At 42.2% G+C, this 22,112-nt stretch overlaps 1 protein-coding gene across 1 annotated transcript in view; it reads left to right on the top strand.

Annotated features, from left to right (window-relative positions):
• LOC135467608 (meiosis 1 arrest protein-like) overlaps positions 1–22,112 on the top strand; it is a 44,729-nt gene that overhangs the window by 5,604 nt on the left and 17,013 nt on the right. Inside the window, exons 4-12 of the mRNA XM_064745382.1 lie at positions 3,229–3,387; positions 3,563–3,628; positions 8,851–8,998; positions 9,397–9,492; positions 10,505–10,581; positions 12,920–13,066; positions 15,109–15,210; positions 19,296–19,535; positions 20,405–20,527. Coding sequence (XP_064601452.1) covers positions 3,229–3,387; positions 3,563–3,628; positions 8,851–8,998; positions 9,397–9,492; positions 10,505–10,581; positions 12,920–13,066; positions 15,109–15,210; positions 19,296–19,535; positions 20,405–20,527 — 1,158 coding nt within the window. The remainder of the gene's footprint in view (positions 1–3,228; positions 3,388–3,562; positions 3,629–8,850; positions 8,999–9,396; positions 9,493–10,504; positions 10,582–12,919; positions 13,067–15,108; positions 15,211–19,295; positions 19,536–20,404; positions 20,528–22,112) is intronic.

Raw genomic sequence — 22,112 nt, 5'->3', positions numbered from 1 at the left:
TTTCCAGTAAAAAATGTTTTACACAATGAATAAACCTCATTGTAAAATAAACAATTCATTTTGTTGAATAAAGCACACTGTGACACATTTATCCTGTTTTTACTTTGTTTTATATCTTCATTTATCTTAGCAATAGGTTACAAAGGCCAATTCTTGAAAACAGTGTACACTCCTTCCTAATATCAAGACATACCCGAAATCGTCAAGACATTGTCAAAGACCGCTGTTCGAACTTCAAACAACTCTTGATGTTGAACTGCCAGTAAGCCTACTTTCACTGGCGTCACTCGTGCTGCAAACAGATGTTGTTGTTGCCGATGTTTCTCGTTGCGCAACTGAACAGAATTTTCACTTTGCCTGGTCATGCAAAGACCCCAACGTAAGTTACGCCATCCACATAGTTTATGAGGGACTGCAGTGGCTGTCCACTGATGCTTCGAATCTTTGCCTCGCCCCGAATTGTGGAAATATGTTCCGAACATACTTTTCATTTGAGTCTAGTTAATCGTTTGCCCTCACTCGTTTAATATGTAAAGTCGCCGTGAATGTCCCACGACAGAAATGTGTTTTCCGTGACAGACTCAGAAGTTGTCCCCTTACTTTTCGACATTTTCACGGGAGATCAACTGACCATTTTAGCTGACTTTCAGCGTGCATGGTTACTTGGAAGTCTTTAGTCTGGAGGCGTGTTTAATACCCGAAATGCTACGTAGATTACTATGAACGCGGGCTGCTCATTGTACAAAATGCTGATAGTATTTAAGTGCTGGAGTAAATCAACTTAAACACGTCTTGCGGGTCAGATTTTAAAGGCCTTTTCCCTCTGAACTCCAAAATATTTGAATCTCTGCCTTAGTTCGTGGCAAACGGCCGATCATTCCCCATAATTAGACGGACGGGCGACCCATGCATAACCTGAATGAGCATTTGCCGCTTAATCACAACCCTGTAGTTGCAGGCATGTAGCACCAGTCACAAGACCTGTAGCACCTGTCACAAGACCTGTAGCACCAGTCACAAGACCTGTAGCACTCATCACAAGACCTGTAGCACCCATCACAAGACCTGTAGCACCAGTCACAAGACCTGTAACACATGTCACAAGACCTGTAGCACCAGTCACAAGACCTGTAGCACCTGTCACAAGACCTGTAACACCTGTCACAAGACCTCTAACACCTGTCATGAGACATGTAGCACCCGTCACGAGACCTGTAGCACCCATCACGCGACATGTAGCACCCGTCACGAGACCTGTAACACCCGTCACAAGACCTGTAGCACTCATCACAAAACCCGTAGCACCCGTCACGAGACCTGTAACACCCGTCACGAGACCTGTAGCACCTGTCACAAGACCTGTAGCACCTGTCACCTGACCTGTAGCACCCGTCACGAGACCTGTAGCACCCGTCACAAGACCTGTAGCACCCGTTACGAGACCTGTAGCACCTGTCACAAGACCTGTAGCTCTCGTCACAAGACCTGTAGCACCCATCACGAGACTTGTAGCACCTGTCACAAGACCCGTAGCACCTGTCACAAGACCTGTAGCACCCATCACAAGACCTGTAGCACCTGTCACAAGACCTGTAACACCTGTCACATGACCTGTAACACCTGTCACGAGACATGTAGCACCCGTCACGAGACCTGTAGCACCCATCACAAAACCTGTAGCACCCATCACAAGACCTGTAACACCCGTCACAAGACCCGTAGCACCCGCCACGAGACCTGTAACACCCGTCACGAGACCTGTAGCACCCGTCACAAGACCCCTAGCACCTGTCACGAGACCTGTAGCACCAGTCACAAGACCTGTAGCACCCGTTACGAGACCTGTAGCACCTGTCACAAGATCTGTAGCTCTCGTCACAAGACCTGTATCACCGGTTACGAGACCTGTAGCACCTGTCACAAGACCTGTAGCACTTGTCACGAGACCTGTAGCACCTGTCACAAGACCCGTAGCACCCGTCACAAGACCTGTAGCACTCGTCCCCATGATAATTTTGATTCCACTGGGCCAATACTATATCTGTATCTCAAAGACTCTATTGATTCATACACATTCACTCAACTGATATTCAACAGTGAAATTAAAGTTCAGTCTTACAAATCACATTTCTTATGGTGTTAAGAGTGGAAATGTCTAAAAGTTTTTAACTGTTTCTTTGATGCCTGAATAATTAAAAAAAAATAAAAAGTAAACTGAGTGTAACACCCGTCACATGGAATTGACCGTAGGACTTGACCATGTACCAGTACAGAGAATTGAGTCAAAAAATACCATCACAACAGTCAAAGAATGCCATCACATCAGTCGTATCACATCTGTGCATGTTTGACATTTGTACATATCCAGGTATTAAATGAAGAAAACATCAGTTCAAAGTTGGGACCAAAGAAACATGATCACACCCATAACAATGATACGCCCACAGGTAAGAGGGAGAGTAACGGAGAACCAACTTGATCACACACATAACAATGATACACCCACAGGTAAGGGGGAGAGTAACCGAGAAACAACATGATCACACATAACAATGATACACACACAGGTAAGAGGAGAATAAGGGAAAAAACAAGTTGATCACATCCATAATGATGATACACGCACAGGTAAGAGGGAGAGTAACGGAGAAACAACATAATCACACCCATAACAATGATACACGCACAGGTCAGAGGGAGAGTAATGGAGAAACATCATGATCACACACGTAACAATGATACACGCACAGGTCAGAGGGAGAGTAATGGAGAAACATCATGATCACACACGTAACAATGATACATGTACAGGTAAGAGGAGGGTAAGGGAAAAACAAGATGATCACACCCACAACAATGATACACGCACAGGTCAGAGGGAGAGTAATGGAGAAACAACATAATCACACCCATAACAATAATATACTTGCAGGTAAGACCATGTACAGGTCAAACGGGATAATAGGTCAGACAACTGCAAATAATGTCACTGAATTTTATTTCTTTACCTAATTCTGTTTAAGTCCTGGTGCTAGGGGGCATGTAATTTGCTACTATATTTGTGGATTTATGTGAACAAAAAGAATAAAACCCTGGCTGAAGTAACTTGACAAGGCAGCATTTTACCATTTATATGTGACCATTTGTTAAGTTCCACACTGTCTTCTCTGGTTTTACTCTCTATATGCTGTAAGTCTTATTTCTATAATATATTATGTTGTATTTCAGACGAAAGGTGAATGGTGTCAGCTAGAGATTGTGGTCATAAGTTGTCAGGAGGGTCAGAGGCTAAGCAGACAGGTAGAGAAGATAATGTCCTCCATCCAACTAGACAACCTGAAGGTAAGTCACTCTACTACACGCCTCGCATACAGACAGGCGAATGATGTCAGCTGGAGATTGTGGTGATAAGTTGTCAGGAGGGTCAGAGTCTAAGCAGACAGGTAGAGAAGATAATGTCCTCCATCCAACTAGACAACCTGAGGGTAAGTCACTCTACTACATGCCTCACATACAGACAGGCGAATGATGTCAGCTGGAGATTGTGGTCATAAGTTGTCAGGAGGGTCAGAGGCTAAGCAGACAGGTAGAGAAGATAATGTCCTCCATCCGACTAGACAACCTGAGGGTAAGTCACTCTACTACATGCCTCACATACAGACAGGCGAATGATGTCAGCTGGTTGTGGTGATAAGTTGTCAGGAGGGTCAGAGGCTAAGCAGACAGGTAGAGAAGATAATGTCCGCCATCCGACTAGACAACCTCAGGGTAAGTCACTCTACTACATGCCTCACATACAGACAGGCGAATGATGTCAGCTGGAGATTGTGGTGATAAGTTGTCAGGAGGGTCAGAGGCTAAGCACACAGGTAGAGAAGATAATGTCCTCCATCCAACTAGACAACCTGAAGGTAAGTCACTCTACTACACGCCTCGCATACAGACAGGCGAATAATGTCAGCTGGAGATTGTGGTGATAAGTTGTCAGGAGGGTCAGAGGCTAAGCAGACAGGTAGACAGTGATGTCCTCCATCCGACTAGACAACCTGAGGGTAAGTCACTCTACCACACGCCTCGCATACAGACAGGCGAATGATGTCAGCTGGAGATTGTGGTGATAAGTTGTCAGGAGGGTCAGAGGCTAAGCAGACAGGTAGACAGTGATGTCCTCCATCCGACTAGACAACCTGAAGGTAAGTCACTCTACTACACGCCTCGCATACAGACAGGCGAATGATGTCAGCTGGAGATTGTGGTGATAAGTTGTCAGGAGGGTCAGAGGCTAAGCAGACAGGTAGAGAAGATAATGTCCTCCATCCGACTAGACAACCTGAAGGTAAGTCACTCTACTACATGCCTCACATACAGACAGGCGAATGATGTCAGCTGGTTGTGGTGATAAGTTGTCAGGAGGGTCAGAGGCTAAGCAGACAGGTAGACAGTGATGTCCTCCATCCGACTAGACGACCTGAGGGTAAGTCACTCTTCCACACACCTCACACACAGACAGGCGAATGTTGTCAGCTGATTGTGGTGATAAGTTGTCAGGAGGGTCAGAGGCTAAGCAGACAGGTAGACAGTGATGTCCTTCATCTGACTAGACGACCTGAGGGTAAGAGGGCAACCTCAGGTAAATGGTGCCAGCCTTAGGGTTAGTCATCTGCCACACCTCTCACACAGTGACAATGAAATGGTGCCAGCCTTAGGGTTAGTCATCTGACACTCCCCTCACAAAGACACAGGTAAATTTGTTTAGCCCTATGTTAATCATTTGCAACATCCCTCCCATGGAGACAGATGAATGGTTCCAGCCTTAGGTTTAGTCATCTGCAACACCTCTCACATGGAGACAGGTAAAGTCTGTGTGATGTTGACGTTATGTCTTCACAAGGTATGTGTGATGTTGATGTTTACATTTTCACAAGGTCTGTGTGGTATTGGTGTTATATCCTGACAAGATCTGTGTGATGCTGGTGTTATATCTTGACAAGATCTGTGTGATGTTGGTGTTATATTCTGACAAGGTCTGTGCGATGTTGGTGTTATATCCTGACAAGATCTGTGTGATGTTGTTGTTATACCCTTACAAGATCTGTGTGATGTTGGTGTCATATCATCACAAGATCTGTGGGATCTTTGTGTCATATCCTGACAAGATCTGTGTGATGTTGGTGTTATATCCTCACTAGATCTGTGTGATGTTGGTGTCATATCCTGACAAGATCTGTGTGATGTTGGTGTTATATCCTGACAAGATCTGTGTGATGTTGATATTATATTTTGACAAAGTCTATTTGATGTTAGTGTTATATGCTGACAAGGTCTGTGTGATATTGGTGTTATATCCTGACAAGATCTGTGTGATGTTGGTGTTATATTCTGACAAGGTGTGTGATTTTCGTGTTATATCCTCACAAGATCTGTGTGATGTTGGTCTTATATCTTGACAAGGTCTGTGTGATGTTGGTGTTATATTCTGACAAGGTCTGTGCGATGTGGGTGTTATATCCTGACAAGGTCTGTGCGATGTTGGTGTCATATTCTCACAAGATCTGTCTGATATTGGTGTTATATCCTGACAAAATCTATGTGATGTTGGCGTTTATATTCTCACAAGGTCTGTGTGATGTTGGTGTTACACCCTGACAAGATCTGTGTGATGTTGGTGTCATATCTTCTCAAGATCTGTGGGATGTTGGTGTTGTATTCTCACAAGGTCTGTGCGATGCAGGTGTTATATCCTGACAAGATCTGTGTGATGTTGATGTTATATTTTGACAAAGTCTATTTAATGTTGGTCTTATATGCTCAAAAGGTCTATGTGATGTTGGTCTTATATGCTCACTAGATCTGTGTGATATTGGTTTTATATCCTCGCAAGATCTTTGTGATATTGGTGTTATATCCTGACAAGATCTGTGTGATATTGGTGTTATATCCTGACAAGATCTGTGTGATGTTGGCGTTTATATTCTCACAAAGTCTATTTGATGTGTGTGATATTGGTGTTATATCCCCACAAGATTTTTGTGATGTTGGTGTTATATCCTGACAACATCTATGTGATGTTGGTGTTATATTCTGACAAGGTCTGTGTGATATTGGTGTTATATTCTGACAAGGTGTGTGTGATGTTGATGTTATATTTTGACAAAGTCTATTGGATGTGTGTGATATTGGTGTTATATCCTCACAAGATTTTTGTGATGTGGGTGTTATATCTTGACAAGATCTGTGTGATGTTGGTGTTATATTCTGACAAGGTCTGTGTGATATTGGTGTTATATCCTGACAAGATCTGTGTGATGTTGGCGTTTATATTCTCACAAAGTCTATTTGATGTGTGTGATATTGGTGTTATATCCTCACAAGATCTTTGTGATATGGGTGTTATATCCTGACAAGATCTGTGTGATATTGGTGTTATATCCTGACAAGATCTGTGTGATGTTGGCGTTTATATTCTCACAAAGTCTATTTGATGTGTGTGATATTGGTGTTATATCCTCACAAGATTTTTGTGATGTTGGTGTTATATTCTGACAACATCTATGTGATGTTGGTGTTATATTCTGACAAGGTCTGTGTGATATTGGTGTTATATTCTGACAAGGTGTGTGTGATGTTGATGTTATATTTTGACAAAGTCTATTTGATGTGTGTGATATTGGTGTTATATCCTCACAAGATTTTTGTGATGTTGGTGTTATATCCTGACAAGATCTGTGTGATGTTGGTGTTATATTCTGACAAGGTCTGTGTGATATTGGTGTTATATTCTGACAAGGTGTGTGTGATGTAAGTATAATATCCTCACAAGGTTTATGTGATGTTAGTGTTATGTCGTGACAATGTGTGGGTGATGTTGGTGTTATATCTTAACAGTGTTTGTGTGATGTAGGTGTTTTCTCACAAGGGATATGGCATGCTCATGTTATATTCTCACAAAATATGTGTGATGATGGTGTTGTATCTGTACAAAGTCTTGTGATGTTGATGTTTATATTCTCACCATATCTTTGAGATGTTGGTGTTATATCCTGACAAGGTCTGTGTGATGTTGGTGTCATATCTTCCCAAGATGTGTGTGATGTTGATGTTATATTCTCACAAGGTCTATGTGATGTTGATGTTATGTCCTTAAAAGGTGTGTGTGATGTGGGTGTTATATGTTTGTTGGATGTAGGTGTTTTGTCCCAAGTGTTTCCTCACAAAGGTAATGTCATGTTGGTATTTGTCCTTCAGTGGTTTTTTGGATGTAATGTCTATTTTGTTTTAAGGTTTATGTTATATTTATTCTCACAGAGGATACAAGTGGTATCAGTGTTGGAGGATTCGATGCTGCAGGAGGATGGGGCAGAGTCAGCAGGCAGCCAGAAGAGCAGCACATCTGAGACATCTTCAGCGGGTTGGCAGGGCTGGGCATTCTTATGGACAAGACACGGTTATGTCATGGTGGTTTTTTTTCACAAGGGTTATGTCATGCTGGTGTTTCCTCACAAGGGTTATGTCATGCTGGTGTTTCCTCACAAGGGTTGTGTCATGCTGGTGTTTTCTCCCAAATGTTATGTCATGTTGTCACAAGGGTTATGTCATGCTGGTGTTTTTTCCCAAAGGTTATGTCATGTTCTCATAAGGGTTATGTCATGCTGGTGTTTTCTCCCAAGGGTAATGCCATGCTGGTCTTTCCTCACAAGGATTAAGTCATGCTGGTGTTTTCTCCCAAGGGTTATGTCATGTTGTCACAAGGGTTATGTCATGCTGGTGTTTTTTCCCAAAGGTTATGTCATGTTCTCATAAGGGTTATGTCATGCTGGTGTTTTCTCCCAAGGGTGATGCCATGCTGGTCTTTCCTCACAAGGGTTAAGTCATGCTGGTGTTTTCTCCCAAGGGTTATGTCATGCTGTTGTCTTGTCACAAGGGTTATGTCATGCTGGTGTTTCCTTCCAAGGGTTATGTCATGCTGGTGATTCCTCACCAGGGTTATGTCATGGTGGTGTTTTCTGACAAGGGTTATGTCATGGTGGTGTTTTGTCACAAGGGTTATGTCATGCTGGTGTTTCCTCCCAAGGGTTATTTTATGCTGGTGTTTCCTCCCAAGGGCTGTGTCATGCTAGTGTTTCCTCCCAAGGGCTATTCTTGCTGGTGTTTCCTCCCAAGGGTTATGTCATGCTGGTGTTTTCTCCTAAGGGTTATGTCATGCTGGTGTTTCTTCACAAGGGTTATGTCATACTGGTGTTTCCTCATAAGGGTTATGTCATGCTGGTGTTTTTTCATAAGGATTATGTTATGCTGGTGTTTTTTCATGAGGGTTATGTCATGCTGGTGTTTTTTCACAATGGTTATGTCATGCTGGTGTTTTGTCACAAGGATTATGTCATGCTGGTGTTTTCTGACAAGGGTTATGTCATGCTGATGTTTTCTGACAAGGGTTATGTCATGCTGGTGTTTTTTGACAAGGGTTATGTCATGCTGGTAATTTTTCCCAAGGGTTATGTCATGCTGGTGTTTCCTCACCAGGGTTATGTCATGATGGTGTTTTCTGACAAGGGTTATGTCATGCTGGTGTTTTCTCCCAAGGGTTATGTCATGGTGGTGTTTTGTCATAAGGGATATGTCATGCTGGTGTTTTCTCCCAAGGGTTATGTCATGCTGGTGTTTTGTCACAAGGGTTATGTCATGCTGGTGTTTCCTCACAAGGGTTATGTCATGCTGGTGTTTTCTCCTAAAGTTATGTCTTGCTGGTGTTTCCTTACAAAGGTAATGTTATGCTGGTGTTTATCCTTCACTGGGTTTGTGTGATGTAATGTCTATTTTGTTTTAAGGTTTATGTTGTGTTTATTCTCACAGAGGATACAAGTGGTATCAGTGTTGGAGGATTTGATGCTGCAGGAGGATGAGGCAGAGTCAGCAGGCAGCCAGAGAAGCAGCACATCTGAGGCATCTTCTGAGTCAGCGGGGCTGGGCATTATTGTGGACACTGTGCACATTGACAATGGTATGCTCATCGATTATACACATTCTGGTCAATCAATGACTTCAAAGCTGTTTTACGAAAAACCTGGAGATATAATGTACAATTCACAATTCTCTTATGCTAACCCTAGGATGATACCTATTAATTATATAGCTTATTGTGTACAGTACATAACATAAAATAGTGCTGTTTGATTGTATTTGATTGATGTTTTACGCCATACTCAAGGATATTTCACTTATACAGTGGCGGCCAGCATTATGATGAGGTGCTGTGTTTGTGATTGTAGTGAAAGGTTTTCATTTTGAATGTGAATTTGTAGCATGATTACTATTACCTTCATCTCTGTGAAATGCAGAGGTTTTCATTGGAAGTTACATATAGCTATATTTGGTAAATGCATTTTTTTTTTTTTGTAGATAGCCTGAGTATACAGAACTATTTTGCCAGTTGGCTTAAAGACATGGCGACAGACAGGGAGCATTTACATATTAGTTTACCTCCCCCTGGCCCAGGTAAATTTCCTGCTCATTCACAGATTGAGCTACCTAAGCTGTTCTATTATGAATGTGAATGAGCACTTAAGTCTGCAAAAAGCCCATTTTCAGCTGATCTTAGTAGGGAAACACACAATGCTTTTTGATTGGACTAAGCATGTAGTGAAGTTTCTTGCCCTCTACCAATATTTGTACATACATGTACATGTTGATGATGAAACATAAGCGTGCCACATGTGAGAGACTTTGTCAGTTAAGGTACTTGCCAAAACCAGTGGTTTTTATGTAGGGACATTCCTTTTTTTATACCCATGAATCCAACCATGGTTTAAAAATGTTAAATCGCCAATCTATCAAGCAAATGTGAGAAAGAAATGTAAAGAATGTAAATGTAAAAGTTAATTCACATAGGGTTAAGTAGGTGAACAACATTTTGGCCCCACAAAATTGATTTTAGTTGCTACTATATGCAAATAATGTTAGACACCTTATCTTATACATATCATACTTACCAGCAGAGGTTTACTCTAAATCTATTCACTGTTATGTGGATTTATCCCTGTTCCCACAGGCATGTAATACATCGATCAGTTCAGTTCATGTCTCCACTTAATCTTACTTAATCTTAATTGACTCCTAAAGACTTCAGCGATTGAAACTTGATGCAAATGTGGTGGAAAGTGCATTGATGTACAAGAGCACTTTTGGATGCTTTCCATGACTTAGTTTCCAAGTTATTCTGTATTTGACAGGTACAGAGACACTTTCGTACTGATGTGTGACTGTCCTCCACCATACATTTAGTGAGGTACTTACCTGACCAGGTGGATATGATGTGTTTGACAGATACAGAGACACTTACGTACTGATGTGTGACTGTCCTCCACCATACATTTAGTGAGGTACTTACCTGACCAGGTGGATATGATGTGTTTGACAGGTACAGACACTTGTATTTATGTGTGACTGTCCTCCACCAAAAATTTAGTGAGGTACTTACCTGACCAGGTGGATATGATGTGTTTGACAGGTACAGAGACACTTGTACTGAAGTGTGACCTCCAGGACAGATTAATCAACCCTCAGCTTCTGCCTGGCTTGTCGCTTGTGAGTATGACCACTGTGTATTTAGTCGTTACGTGTGTGCCTACATGTACACTTACATGTAGGTCAGTGTTTTCTTTTAACATCTGTAATCCTGGATTCTTTGCATTGTTCCATGTAAAAATATTGACAGCACTGTATCTTGGGTAATTCCACACCAGTGATAAATTGCAGTACAGGTATACATCACTTCATATTGTGTAAACTTGGTGCTGCTTGTAACAAAATGGAGGTGCTATGGAGCTTGTAAGCTGCTTATAACAAAATGGTGGTGCTATGGAGCTTGTAATCTGCTTATAACAAAATGGTGGTGCTATGGAGCTTGTAAGCTGCTTATAACAAAATGGTGGAGCTGTGGAGCTAGTAGGCTGCTTATAACAAAATGGTGGTGCTGTGGAGCTGATAAGCTGCTTACATCAAAACGGTTATGCTATGGAGCTTGTAAGCTGCTTATAACAAAATGGTGGTCCTATGGAGCTTGTAAGCTGCTTATAACAAAATGGTGGTGCTGTGGAGTTTGTAAGCTGCTTATAACAAAATTGTTATGCTATGGAGCTTGTAAGCTGCTTATAACAAAATGGTGGTGCTATGGAGCTTGTAAGCTGCTTATAACAAAATGGTGGTGCTATGGAGCTTGTAAGCTGCTTATAACAAAATGGTGGTGCTGTGGAGCTTGTAGGCTGCTTATGACAAAATGGTGGTGCTGTGGAGCTGATAAGCTGCTTACAGCAAAACGGTTATGCTATGGAGCTTGTAAGCTGCTTATAACAAAATGGTGGTGCTATGGAGCTTGTAAGCTGGTTATGGTTGATTAGTCACACACTCTTGCATGGGTCAGACATATGGGTTTGCCTTGGTCAGTCACATACATTGTGTGGAACAGTCACATAGTTTTGTGTGGAGCCTTCACATAGTTTGGATGGGCCAGACACATAGTTTTCTGTGGGCCACATACATACATGTACATATAGTTTGTTTGGGTCAGATACATAGTTTTGTGTGGGCTAGACACATACTGTAATGACCTGAAATATTTGACTGAAATGTCAGTGACTGTACAAGAACTCGTTAGCCGCGCCACGGAAGGTGATGACATGACTGGTTTAACAGGGGCTTCAGTGATGACAGTGGAACAAGTCTTGTTAAGCTGTGACTAAGGCGAGGTATTAATTTGTGAATTAAAAGGAAGAAAGTGTCAAGCCACAGTTGTTACAAACCTGTAATTTCCAAAACTGTCTCAAAGCATGATTCCACCGGACAGGCATGCTAACCACTGCTTCTCCGGTTGTCTCAAGTTTACCAGGTACACTAAATGGGGAATGGTGTTTTCCATTCACTGCCCGATAAATAAAATGTAACAAATCAGCATACAAATGTATTTCATTGATGAAGATCCATATTATCGAAACTAATGTCCCATTTCAGAAGAGTTGTATTTTCACGCCATTTCAGGCGACCAGCAGTATTTTCATACTGTGGCAGCACAGATTAAATTTACCCCAGGAGGGAATAAAATACATGTATATCCATTGATTATTGCTGATGGTTGATTATTCGGGTGGTCGATGTTTTGTTGTCATTACAGTAGTTTTGTGTGGGTAAGTCACATAGTTTTGTGTGGGCCAGACACACAGTTTTTTTGGGGCCAGACATACTGTTTTCCATGCACCAGACAAATGGTTTTGTTTGTGCCAGACACATAGTTTTCTGTGGGCCACATACATACATGTACATGTTGTTTTGTGTGGACCAGACATATAGTTTTGTGTGGACCAGATATATGGTTTTGTTTGAGCAAGACATATAGTTTTGTGTGGACCAGACATATAGTTTTGTGTGGACCAGATATATGGTTTTGTTTGAGCAAGACATATAGTTTTGTGTGGACCATTCATATAGTTTTGTGTGGACCAGACATATAGTTTTGTGTGGACCAAACATCTAGTTTTGTGGGGACCAGACATATAGTCTTGTGTGGACCAGGCATATAGTTTTGTGTGGACCAGACATATAGCTTTGTGTGGACCAGGCATATAGTTTTGTGTGGACCAGACATATAGTTTTGTGGGGACCAGACATATAGTTTTGTGTGGACCAGGCATATAGTTTTGTGTGGACCAAACATCTAGTTTTGTGTGGACCAGACATATAGTTTTGTGTGGACCAGGCATATAGTTTTGTGTGGACCAGACATATAGTTTTGCATGGACCAGAAATACAGTTTTGTTTGAGCCAAACACATAGTTTTTCATACACTCAATGTAGTTTTCACCATTTTGTACATGTATAGGACAAGAAAATCATGGGAATGAAGTTTAAAGGTATTTTACTAATCTTCCAGGGTTTAGAGACCCAAACACTGGGTCCTCCATCCAAGCCTACCCAGCTAGGTCCAGGTAAGCACAGCCCCGATCTCCCCCTGTATCACATCACAGTACAAAAGATGCTACCAGCCAGTGCCCTGTGTGAGTCTGTCGTCTTTGGAATGGTAGGATATGTCCTGTATGTGTATGTATTCTTAGCTAGGCTGAGCAAATCCTGTTTGTTTTAAACATCTGTATGGAAATCTTTCTTGAGCTTAGTTGGCTCCCATGCAGCTCATCATTTTTTTACTAGGATGACAATACAAGTGATTTGACTAGGATGGCAATACATGTGATTTGACTAGGATGACAATACAAGTGATTTGACTAGGATGACAATACATGTGATTTGACCAGGATGACAATACAAGTGATTTGACTAGGGTGACAAGTGATTTGACTGGGATGACAATACATGTGATTTGACTAGGGTGACAAGTGACATGACTAGGATGACAATACATATGATTTGACCAGGATGACAATACAAGTGATTTGACTAGGATAACAATACATGTGATTTAACTAGGATGACAATACAAGTGATTTGACTAGGATGGCAATGCAAGTGATTTGACTAGGATGACAATAGATGTGATTTGACCAGGATGACAATACAAGTGATTTGACTAGGGTGACAAGTGATTTGACTAGGATGACAATACAAGTGGTTTAACTAGGATGACAATAAAAGTGATTTGACTAGGATGACAATACATGTGATTTGATTAGAATGACAATACATGAGATTTGACCAGGATGACAATACAAGTGATTTGACTAGGATAACAATACATGTGATTTAATTAGGGTGACAATACATGTGATTTGACTAGGATGACAATGCAAGTGATTTGACTAGGGTGACAAGTGATTTGACTAGGATGACAATACAAGTGATTTGACTAGGATGACAACACAAGTGATTTGATTAGGATGACAATACATGTGATTTGACCAGGATGACAATACAATTGATTTGACTAGGGTGACAATACAAGTGATTTGACTAGGGTGACAATACATGTGATTTGACTAGGGTGACAATACATGTGATTTGACCAGAATGAAAATACAAGTGATTTGACTAAGGTGACAAGTGATTTGACTAGGGTGACAAGTGATTTGACTGGGATGACAATACAAGTGATTTGACTAGGATGACAACACAAGTGATTTGACTAGGATGACAATACATGTGATTTGACCAGGATGACAATACAATTGATTTGACTAGGGTGACAATACAAGTGATTTGACTAGGGTGACAATACGTGTGATTTGACTAGGGTGACAAGTGATTGGACTGGGATGACAATACATGTGATTTAACTAGAATGACAATACCTGTGATTTGACTAGGATGACAATACAAGTAATTTGAGTAGGATGACAATACCTGTGATTTGACTAGGATGACAATACAAGTGATTTGACCAGGATGACAATACAAGTGATTTGACTAGGATGACAATACAAGTGATTTGACTAGGATGACAGTAGGTACCTGTGAGGCATGGCTCTTGAAAACCTGGAAAGTACTTGAATTTTTTTTGGCCTTGAAGGTGTTTGAAATTGACTATTTGTAGTAAAGGTCCTTGAAAGTCCTTGAATTTCAAGTAAATGTCACAGATGTAAATGAGTAAAACAGTATAAAACTGTCACATTTTATTCTATTTGTGCGTTGTTTACTTTGCACGCCAGACAGCAACTTGGTGGACGTGTATCTTGCAGTATCGTAGTGTTACTGTTCTAGGATGGCAAACTTGAGATACGTATGCAGCCCTGGAGCATGAATACTTAAATTATAGCTGCACTTGTTGTGAAATGTAAGTTTTGTAAAGAGTGGCCATTAATGTCATAATGTAAAGATTAGTTGAACATGAGCACAGATAAACACATGGCATACCTTACAGACTATAGGTTAACACGTTCAATGTACATGTCATAGGGGAGGTAACTCTTGACAAACAGCCCACCTTACTAGGATAAAAACTGCAGGAGTGTGCATAATTTTTCATTGCGAGAATTTAGGTTGAGAAAGTGAGCAACAGCCCAACTGCTAACTATTGTACACAGACTGAATTTAGAATTGCCGGCATGATACGTCTCTCAAAAACAGCGAGAGACGACAATGTCATTCACACATTGTTGACCTCTGTTCTAGCCTCTAATAGTGCAACCAACCTCATGCTGGAAGATAGACTGGGAGGATTTGGAACAAAACCAACAGGTATTCCAGAGCCTTTGTCAGGTTCTCATAGATAAGGTGGGTAACCAGGTGTTCCAGAGCATGTGTCAAGTGCCCATAACTGATAAGACATGGTGGAATTTGTGTGCAAATTCACCAGTCTAGATTATGCACAATAGACACACATATTGAAAGTAAAGACAAAGTAGAAAACGAGAGGAATCATGAAAACATGAACATGTAAAACATGAGAGATCAAGTAATCTCTCGGAATCTGAAATGTTTATTAATGGTTCACAGCCTGTTAATAGTCAAACAGGCTAGGAGACTCTAGGCAGTGTTAGTGACTATAAGTCAGATGTCCATGAATGCGCCATAATACAGTCAACTTTGTCACAGAGTAGCTTAGAAAGTTAAATATTTGTCCAGAGGACAATGTTCAGTTTAGGCAAAATTATTCAGGCTCATTACATGTACATTCATCCACAGTTTTAAGCCGGGCTGGTAAAGCCACTGGTAAGAATAAACTATGGTACAACTTGCAGTATTCAAAACCATGAGAAGAAAGCTGGCATAAAGGAATCTTTTGACTTGTGCAGAGTAACAGAATTTGAAAAGGTAGCTAGAGCAAATTAACCGAAGTAATGGTAGTGTACTTGAGGTTAATGATTGACTTTTCTGAATCTAAACCCGTAGAGTTAAACAATGATATGTATACCAATGTCCCTGATAAGTGACAAGAAGGGACAAGAATATTCCCAAAGCAAAACTTGTTGCTTGTGGGTTTGAAAAAACCAATAATGAGGAAATTCCTAATCACTCTTCTGCACTGAATCACTTTATGTCATCTCACCGTTTACTCCTAGCTCAGTGGACATTAAAACTGCCTTTTTACAAGGGCCTAGGTATCCAGAGACATTTACATCAGGCCACCCAAAGAAGCAAAATGTGTGGGTGTCGTTTGGATACTTCAAAAGTGTGTCTATGGCTTGGGAGATGCATCACATTACCGGTATACCAAAGTGATTGAGGTGATGGTAAACAGTGGTGCCCATGTCTCAGTGCTTGATCCAGCAATATAGTGGTGCCTATGTCTCAATGGTTGATTCAGCAATCTAGTGGAACCCATGTCTCAGTGGTTAATGCAGCAGTATACATGTAGCGGAACCTATGTCTCAGTGGATGATCCAGCAGTATATTGGTGCCTATGTCTCAGTGGTTGATCCAGCAATATAGTGGAACCCATGTCTCACTGGTTAATCCAGCAGTATACATGTAGCAGAACCTATGTCTCATTGTGATCCAGCAGTATAGTGGTGCCTATGTCTCAGTGGTTGATCCAGCAATATATTGGAACCCATGTCTCAGTGGTTAATCCAGCAGTATACATGTAGCGGAACCTATGTCTCATTGTGATCCAGCATTATAGTGGTGCCTATGTCTCAGTGGTTGATCCAGCAATATAGTGGAACCCATGTCTCAGTGGTTGTTCCACCAGTATAGTGGAACCCATGTCTCAGTAGTTCATCCACCAGTATAGTGGAACCCATACCTCGAGGTTGATCCAGCAGTGCAGTGGAACACATGTTTCAGTAGTTGATCCAGCAGTAACCAGGTGTTTCACAGTCTTTGTCAGGTGCTCGTAGATAAGATAAATAGGCAGGTGTTCCACAGCCATTGTCAGGTGCTCATAGATAAGGTGAGTAACCAGGTGTTCCACAGCCTTTGCCAGGTGTTCATAGATAAGGGTTATAACCAAGATTCTACAGTCTTTGTCAGATAAGATAAATAGTTAGGTGTTCTACAGCCTTTGTCAGGTGCTCATAGATAAGGTGAGTAACCAGGTGTTCCACAGCCTTCGTCAGGTGCTCATAGATAAGATAAATAGGTAGGTGTTCCACAGCTTTTGTCAGGTGCTCATAGATAAGGTGAGTTACCAGGTGTTCCACATCGTTTTTCAGGTGCTCATAGATGAGATAAATAGGTAGGTGTTTCACGGCCTTTGTCAGGTGCTCATAGATAAGGTCAGTAACCAGGTGTTCCACAGCATTTGTCAGATGCTCATAGATAAGGTGAGTAACAAGTTGTTCCACATTCTTTGTCTGGTGCTCATATATAAGATAAATAGGCAGGTGTTCCAAGGTCATTGTCAGGTGCTCATAGATAAGGGCAGTAACCAGGATTCCACAGCCTTTGTCAGATGCTCATAGATAAGGTGAGTAACCAGGTGTTCCACGGCCTTTGCCAGGTGTTCATACATAAGGGCTCTAACAAGGATTCCACGGCCTTTGTCAGGTGCTCATAGATAAGATAAATAGTTAGGTGTTCCACAGCCTTTGTCAGGTGCTCATAGATATGGTGAGTAACCATTTGTTCCACAACCTTTGTCAGGTGTGCATAGATAAGGTGAGTAACCAGGTTTTCCAAAGTCTTTGTCAGGGGCTCATAGATAAGGTGAGTAACCAGTTGTTCCTTAACCTTTGTCAGGTGTGCATAGAAAAGGTGACTAACCAGGTGTTCAGCAGCCTTTGCCAGGTGCGCATAGATAAGGTGAGTAACTAGGTGTTCCACAACATTTGTCAGATGCTCATAGATAAGGTGAGTAGCAAGTTGGTCCACAGCCATTGTCAGGTGCTCATAGATAAGGTGAGTAACCAGGTGTTCCACGGCCTTTGCCAGGTGTTCATACATAATGGCTCTAACAAGGATTCCACGGCCTTTGTCAGGTGCTCATAGATAAGATAAATAGTTAGGTGTTCCACAGCCTTTGTCAGGTGCTCATAGATAAGGTGAGTAACCATTTGTTCCACGGCCTGTGCCAGGTGTTCATAGATAAGGTGAGTAACCAGGTGTTCCACAGCCTTTGTCAGGCGTTCATAGATAAGGTGAGTAACCAGTTGTTCCACAGCCTTTGCCAGGTGTTCATAGATAAGGTGAGTTACCAGGTGTTCCATGGCCTTTGTCAGGTGTGCATAGATAAGGTGAGTTACCAGGTGTTCCACGCCCTTTGTCAGGTGTGCATAGATAAGGTGAGTTACCAGGTGTTCCACGGCCTTTGTCAGGTGTGCATAGATAAGGTGAGTTACCAGGTGTTCCACGACCTTTGTCAGGTGCTCATAGATAAGGGCAGTAACCAGGTGTTCCACGGCCTTTGTCAGGTGTTCATAGATAAGGTGAGTAACCAGGTGTTCCACGGCCTTTGTCAGGTGTGCATAGATAAGGTGAGTTACCAGGTGGTCCACGGCCTTTGTCAGGTGTTCATAGAAAGGTGAGTTACCAGGTGTTCCACAGCCTTTGTCAGGTTTTCATAGATAAGGTGAGTTACCAGGTGTTCCACGGCCTTTGTCAGGCGTGCATAGATAAGGTGAGTTACAAGGTGTTCCACGGCCTTTGTCAGGTGCTCATAGATAAGGTGAGTTACCTGGTGTTCCACAGCCTTTGTCAGGTGTTCATAGATAAGGTGAGTAACCAGGATTCCACAGCCTTTGTCAGGTGTTCATAGATAAGGTGAGTAACCAGGTGTTCCACGGCCTTTGCCAGGTGTTCATAGATAAAGTGAGTAACCAGGTGTTCCACAGCCTTTGTCAGATGCTCATAGATAAGGTGAGTTACCAGGTGTTCCACGGCCTTTGTCAGGTGTTCATAGATAAGGTGAGTAACCAGGTGTTCCACGGCCTTTGTCAGGTGTTCATAGATAAGGTGAGTAACCAGGTGTTCCACGGCCTTTGTCAGGTGTTCATAGATAAGGTGAGTTACCAGGTGTTCCACGGCCTTTGTCAGGTGTTCATAGATAAGGTGAGTAACCAGGTGTTCCACGGCCTTTGTCAGGTGTTCATAGATAAGGTGAGTTACCAGGTGTTCCACGGCCTTGCTCATCGGTAATGTAGGAAGGCAAGTGCTTCAAAACAATGAAGTACATTTACAAGTAATTACAAGTGATGATACATTTTGATAAAAATCATCAGTTTCAATTGACCAAAAATATAGACTAAAATGTTGCTTTGGTTTTGGAAGTCTTTACAAAAATACCTACATCTTTTTTCATGTATAGAGCATCACAGCAGTTAAGTGATATAAACAACTTACATGTATGAGTGAATGCATTTGTTGATGCCTTCAAAACATTCATGATAACTTACAAGATATGTTTTCTCCTCTCTTAGGACATGGTATTATTGGGTTCCTCACTCATTCCAAGCCTGCGTCAGAAGGCAGTGTACCAGACTGTGGCGACCAGTGAGCGGAGAGAACCCACTGCTTGGTTTGTCATTCTGCCAGCCCGAAGTTCCCTCTTGATTAAGTCTGTAGCTGTTAAAGAGCTGATGCTGCCCTCTAATGAAAGTTTTCAGATACACAAGCCAGATGAAGAAAGTAGGAGAATGGTGACAGATTCTTTACAGCAGGTTAGGTTATGCGAGGTGCATGTAAGACATCATGATCACAGTATTACATGTGTAAAGGTCAGGTTACACCAGGCACATTCTAGACATCATAACATTACATCTAAAGGTCAGGTTACACCAGGCACGTGGAAAATATCATAACATTACATACAGGAGGCACATGTCAGACATCATGACATGTGTAAAAATACAGGAGGCACATGTAAGACATGATATTACGTGTGTACAGATACAGGAGGCACATGTAAGACATTACAACATTATGTGTGTACAGATATAGGAGGCACATGCAACACATTACAACATTATTTGTGTACAGATACAGGAGGCACATGTCAGACATCAGGACATTATGTGTGTATGTGGGAAGGCCTGCCAGCAACCTGTGGATGTTCGTTGGTTTCCCCCGGGTTCTGCCTGGTTTCCACCCACCTTAATGCTGGCCGCTGCCGTATAAGTGAAATATTCTTCAGTATGGCGTAAAACACCAATCAAATAAATAAATAAATAAGTTATGTGTGTACAGATACAGGAGGCACATGTCAGATATCATGACGTGTGCACAAATACAGGAGGCACATGTCAGACATCATGACGTGTGTACAAATACAGGAGGCACATGTCAGACACCACGACATTATGTGTGTACGAATACAGGAGGCACATGGCAGGCATGTAACGTCAAACCATTTATATACTGTTAGTTCTGTGTGGGTCAGGCTTGGTTTGTATGGGAATGAACCATTTGAATGATGCATGGAAAAGGAAGACAGCAGTAAAAGAAAGGGGAATGTGATGCATTACAATTAGAAATCCGTAAAAAGTGTGTGGTACCACTGTTATACCACGAGACTTGTTTTGTGTTTTAGCTGGAGATTATTGGCATCTATAATCCGCTGTTAGTGAGCTCTGGTCTGTACGATGTCCTCAGGTCCCAGTATAGAAAAAATGACGGTCGGTCCCACAAGCAGTTCAACTTTAAGTCACAACAGGTAACTGATATTTTCTTTTTGAACTTATTTAACAGACAAAACAAAAATAACTGTAATCACCTGACATTCCTGTCATCACCAAACACACCGCTGTTGTCGCCAGACATACCAGTGTCATCCCCATGCCCACTCCTGTCATCACCAGACGCACCTCTGTCATCACCCAACATACCACTGTAATGATCAGACACACTCCTATCATCACCAGACACACCACCGACACTACCAGACATATCAAAATATATACCAGACACACAGACATACTTCTATCATCACCAGTCATACCACTGTTATTACCAGACACACCACTGTCATCACTGACACACTCCTGTTATCACCAGACACACTCCTGCCATCAATGGACACACTCCTGTCATCTCCAGACACACTTCTGTCATGAGCAGACATGCCACTGTTATCAACAGACCCAACACTATTATCACCAGTAGCACTATGTTCTTCCCCATGTCATTGAGACTGTGGTGTCTTCCTTATGTGACTGAGATTACCAGTATATTCCATGACTAAAGACTGTGTGCTGACTTCCTTATGTGACTGAGATTACCAGTATGCTCCATGACTAGAGAGATTTTGTGTTGTCTTCCTTATTTGACTGAGATTACCAGTATATTATGACTAGAGAAACTGTATGCAGTAGTATAGGGAATAGGGGCTCCCAGCCCCCTTTCCCGGCGAGGTCCAGAAGTTCTAGTATACAGGTTCTGGACCACCCCCCCTTGGGGCCCTCCCCAGAACAAAATAGAGGCCCCCCAGCCTTATTTCGTGAAAGATATAAGCATATTAGCGCACCCTCCCTAGGGAGCCCTCCCCAGAACATCATTCGGAAAGAGCGTTTTTCAGCTCTTGACGAGCTTGTTTTCGGCCGCGATCTATAAGCTGTTTTTTTCGTGCTTTCATCAATCTCTACGGCGTTGAATGCCTTACGAGACTTGGCGCGTATCTCCTGCTTCAGATCAGAGTAGTTCTTTAGCTCCTGAACGATTTGCTTGAACTCTACAACTGAAATAACACCATGAGATAATGCCGTAGATACCTGCGCATGGATGCTGTTAAGTTTAGCCTCAGCTAACAGCCGTATATCGTTATTTTTCTTGGCCTTTGCGTGAAGCCGGCGGCTAACGAATTTTCCGGCGGCATTTAAGACACCGCAAGCTATGGTCGCAGCTTCCATGGCCAAGACAGCAGGGTCTGCAATTATTGTTGTGAGTAGTCCCACACCTGCAACCCCTAGTCCCCAAACTGGCCGTGAGCATGGCCGAATCAAGGGCCTCGGCGGCTAAGACACCGCGCCGGTACTTTTTGTACAAGGCCCGGCGGAGATCTCGCTCAGATTCAAGCTGCCTCTGTATTTTGCTGATATACTGCAGGCGATGGCCGTGCGCCACACCCTCCGGGGGGTTTTCAACCATAATCATCGGCGCGGTCGGGGCCAAGGGGTGGTCATCAGTAATTGTCGGGTCTTCATCCGTGATCGCTGGGTACAGTCGTCCCATATTGTCCGTCCTACGAATCAACAACGTCGGTAAACTCTAAATCGTCATCGGGAATACTAACACGAAAGCTG

This window comes from Liolophura sinensis, chromosome 6, assembly GCF_032854445.1.
Source record: "Liolophura sinensis isolate JHLJ2023 chromosome 6, CUHK_Ljap_v2, whole genome shotgun sequence".
Taxonomy (NCBI): domain Eukaryota; kingdom Metazoa; phylum Mollusca; class Polyplacophora; order Chitonida; family Chitonidae; genus Liolophura; species Liolophura sinensis.
Note: the sequence above shows the minus strand (reverse complement) of the source record. Positions and strands in the feature narration are given on the sequence as shown.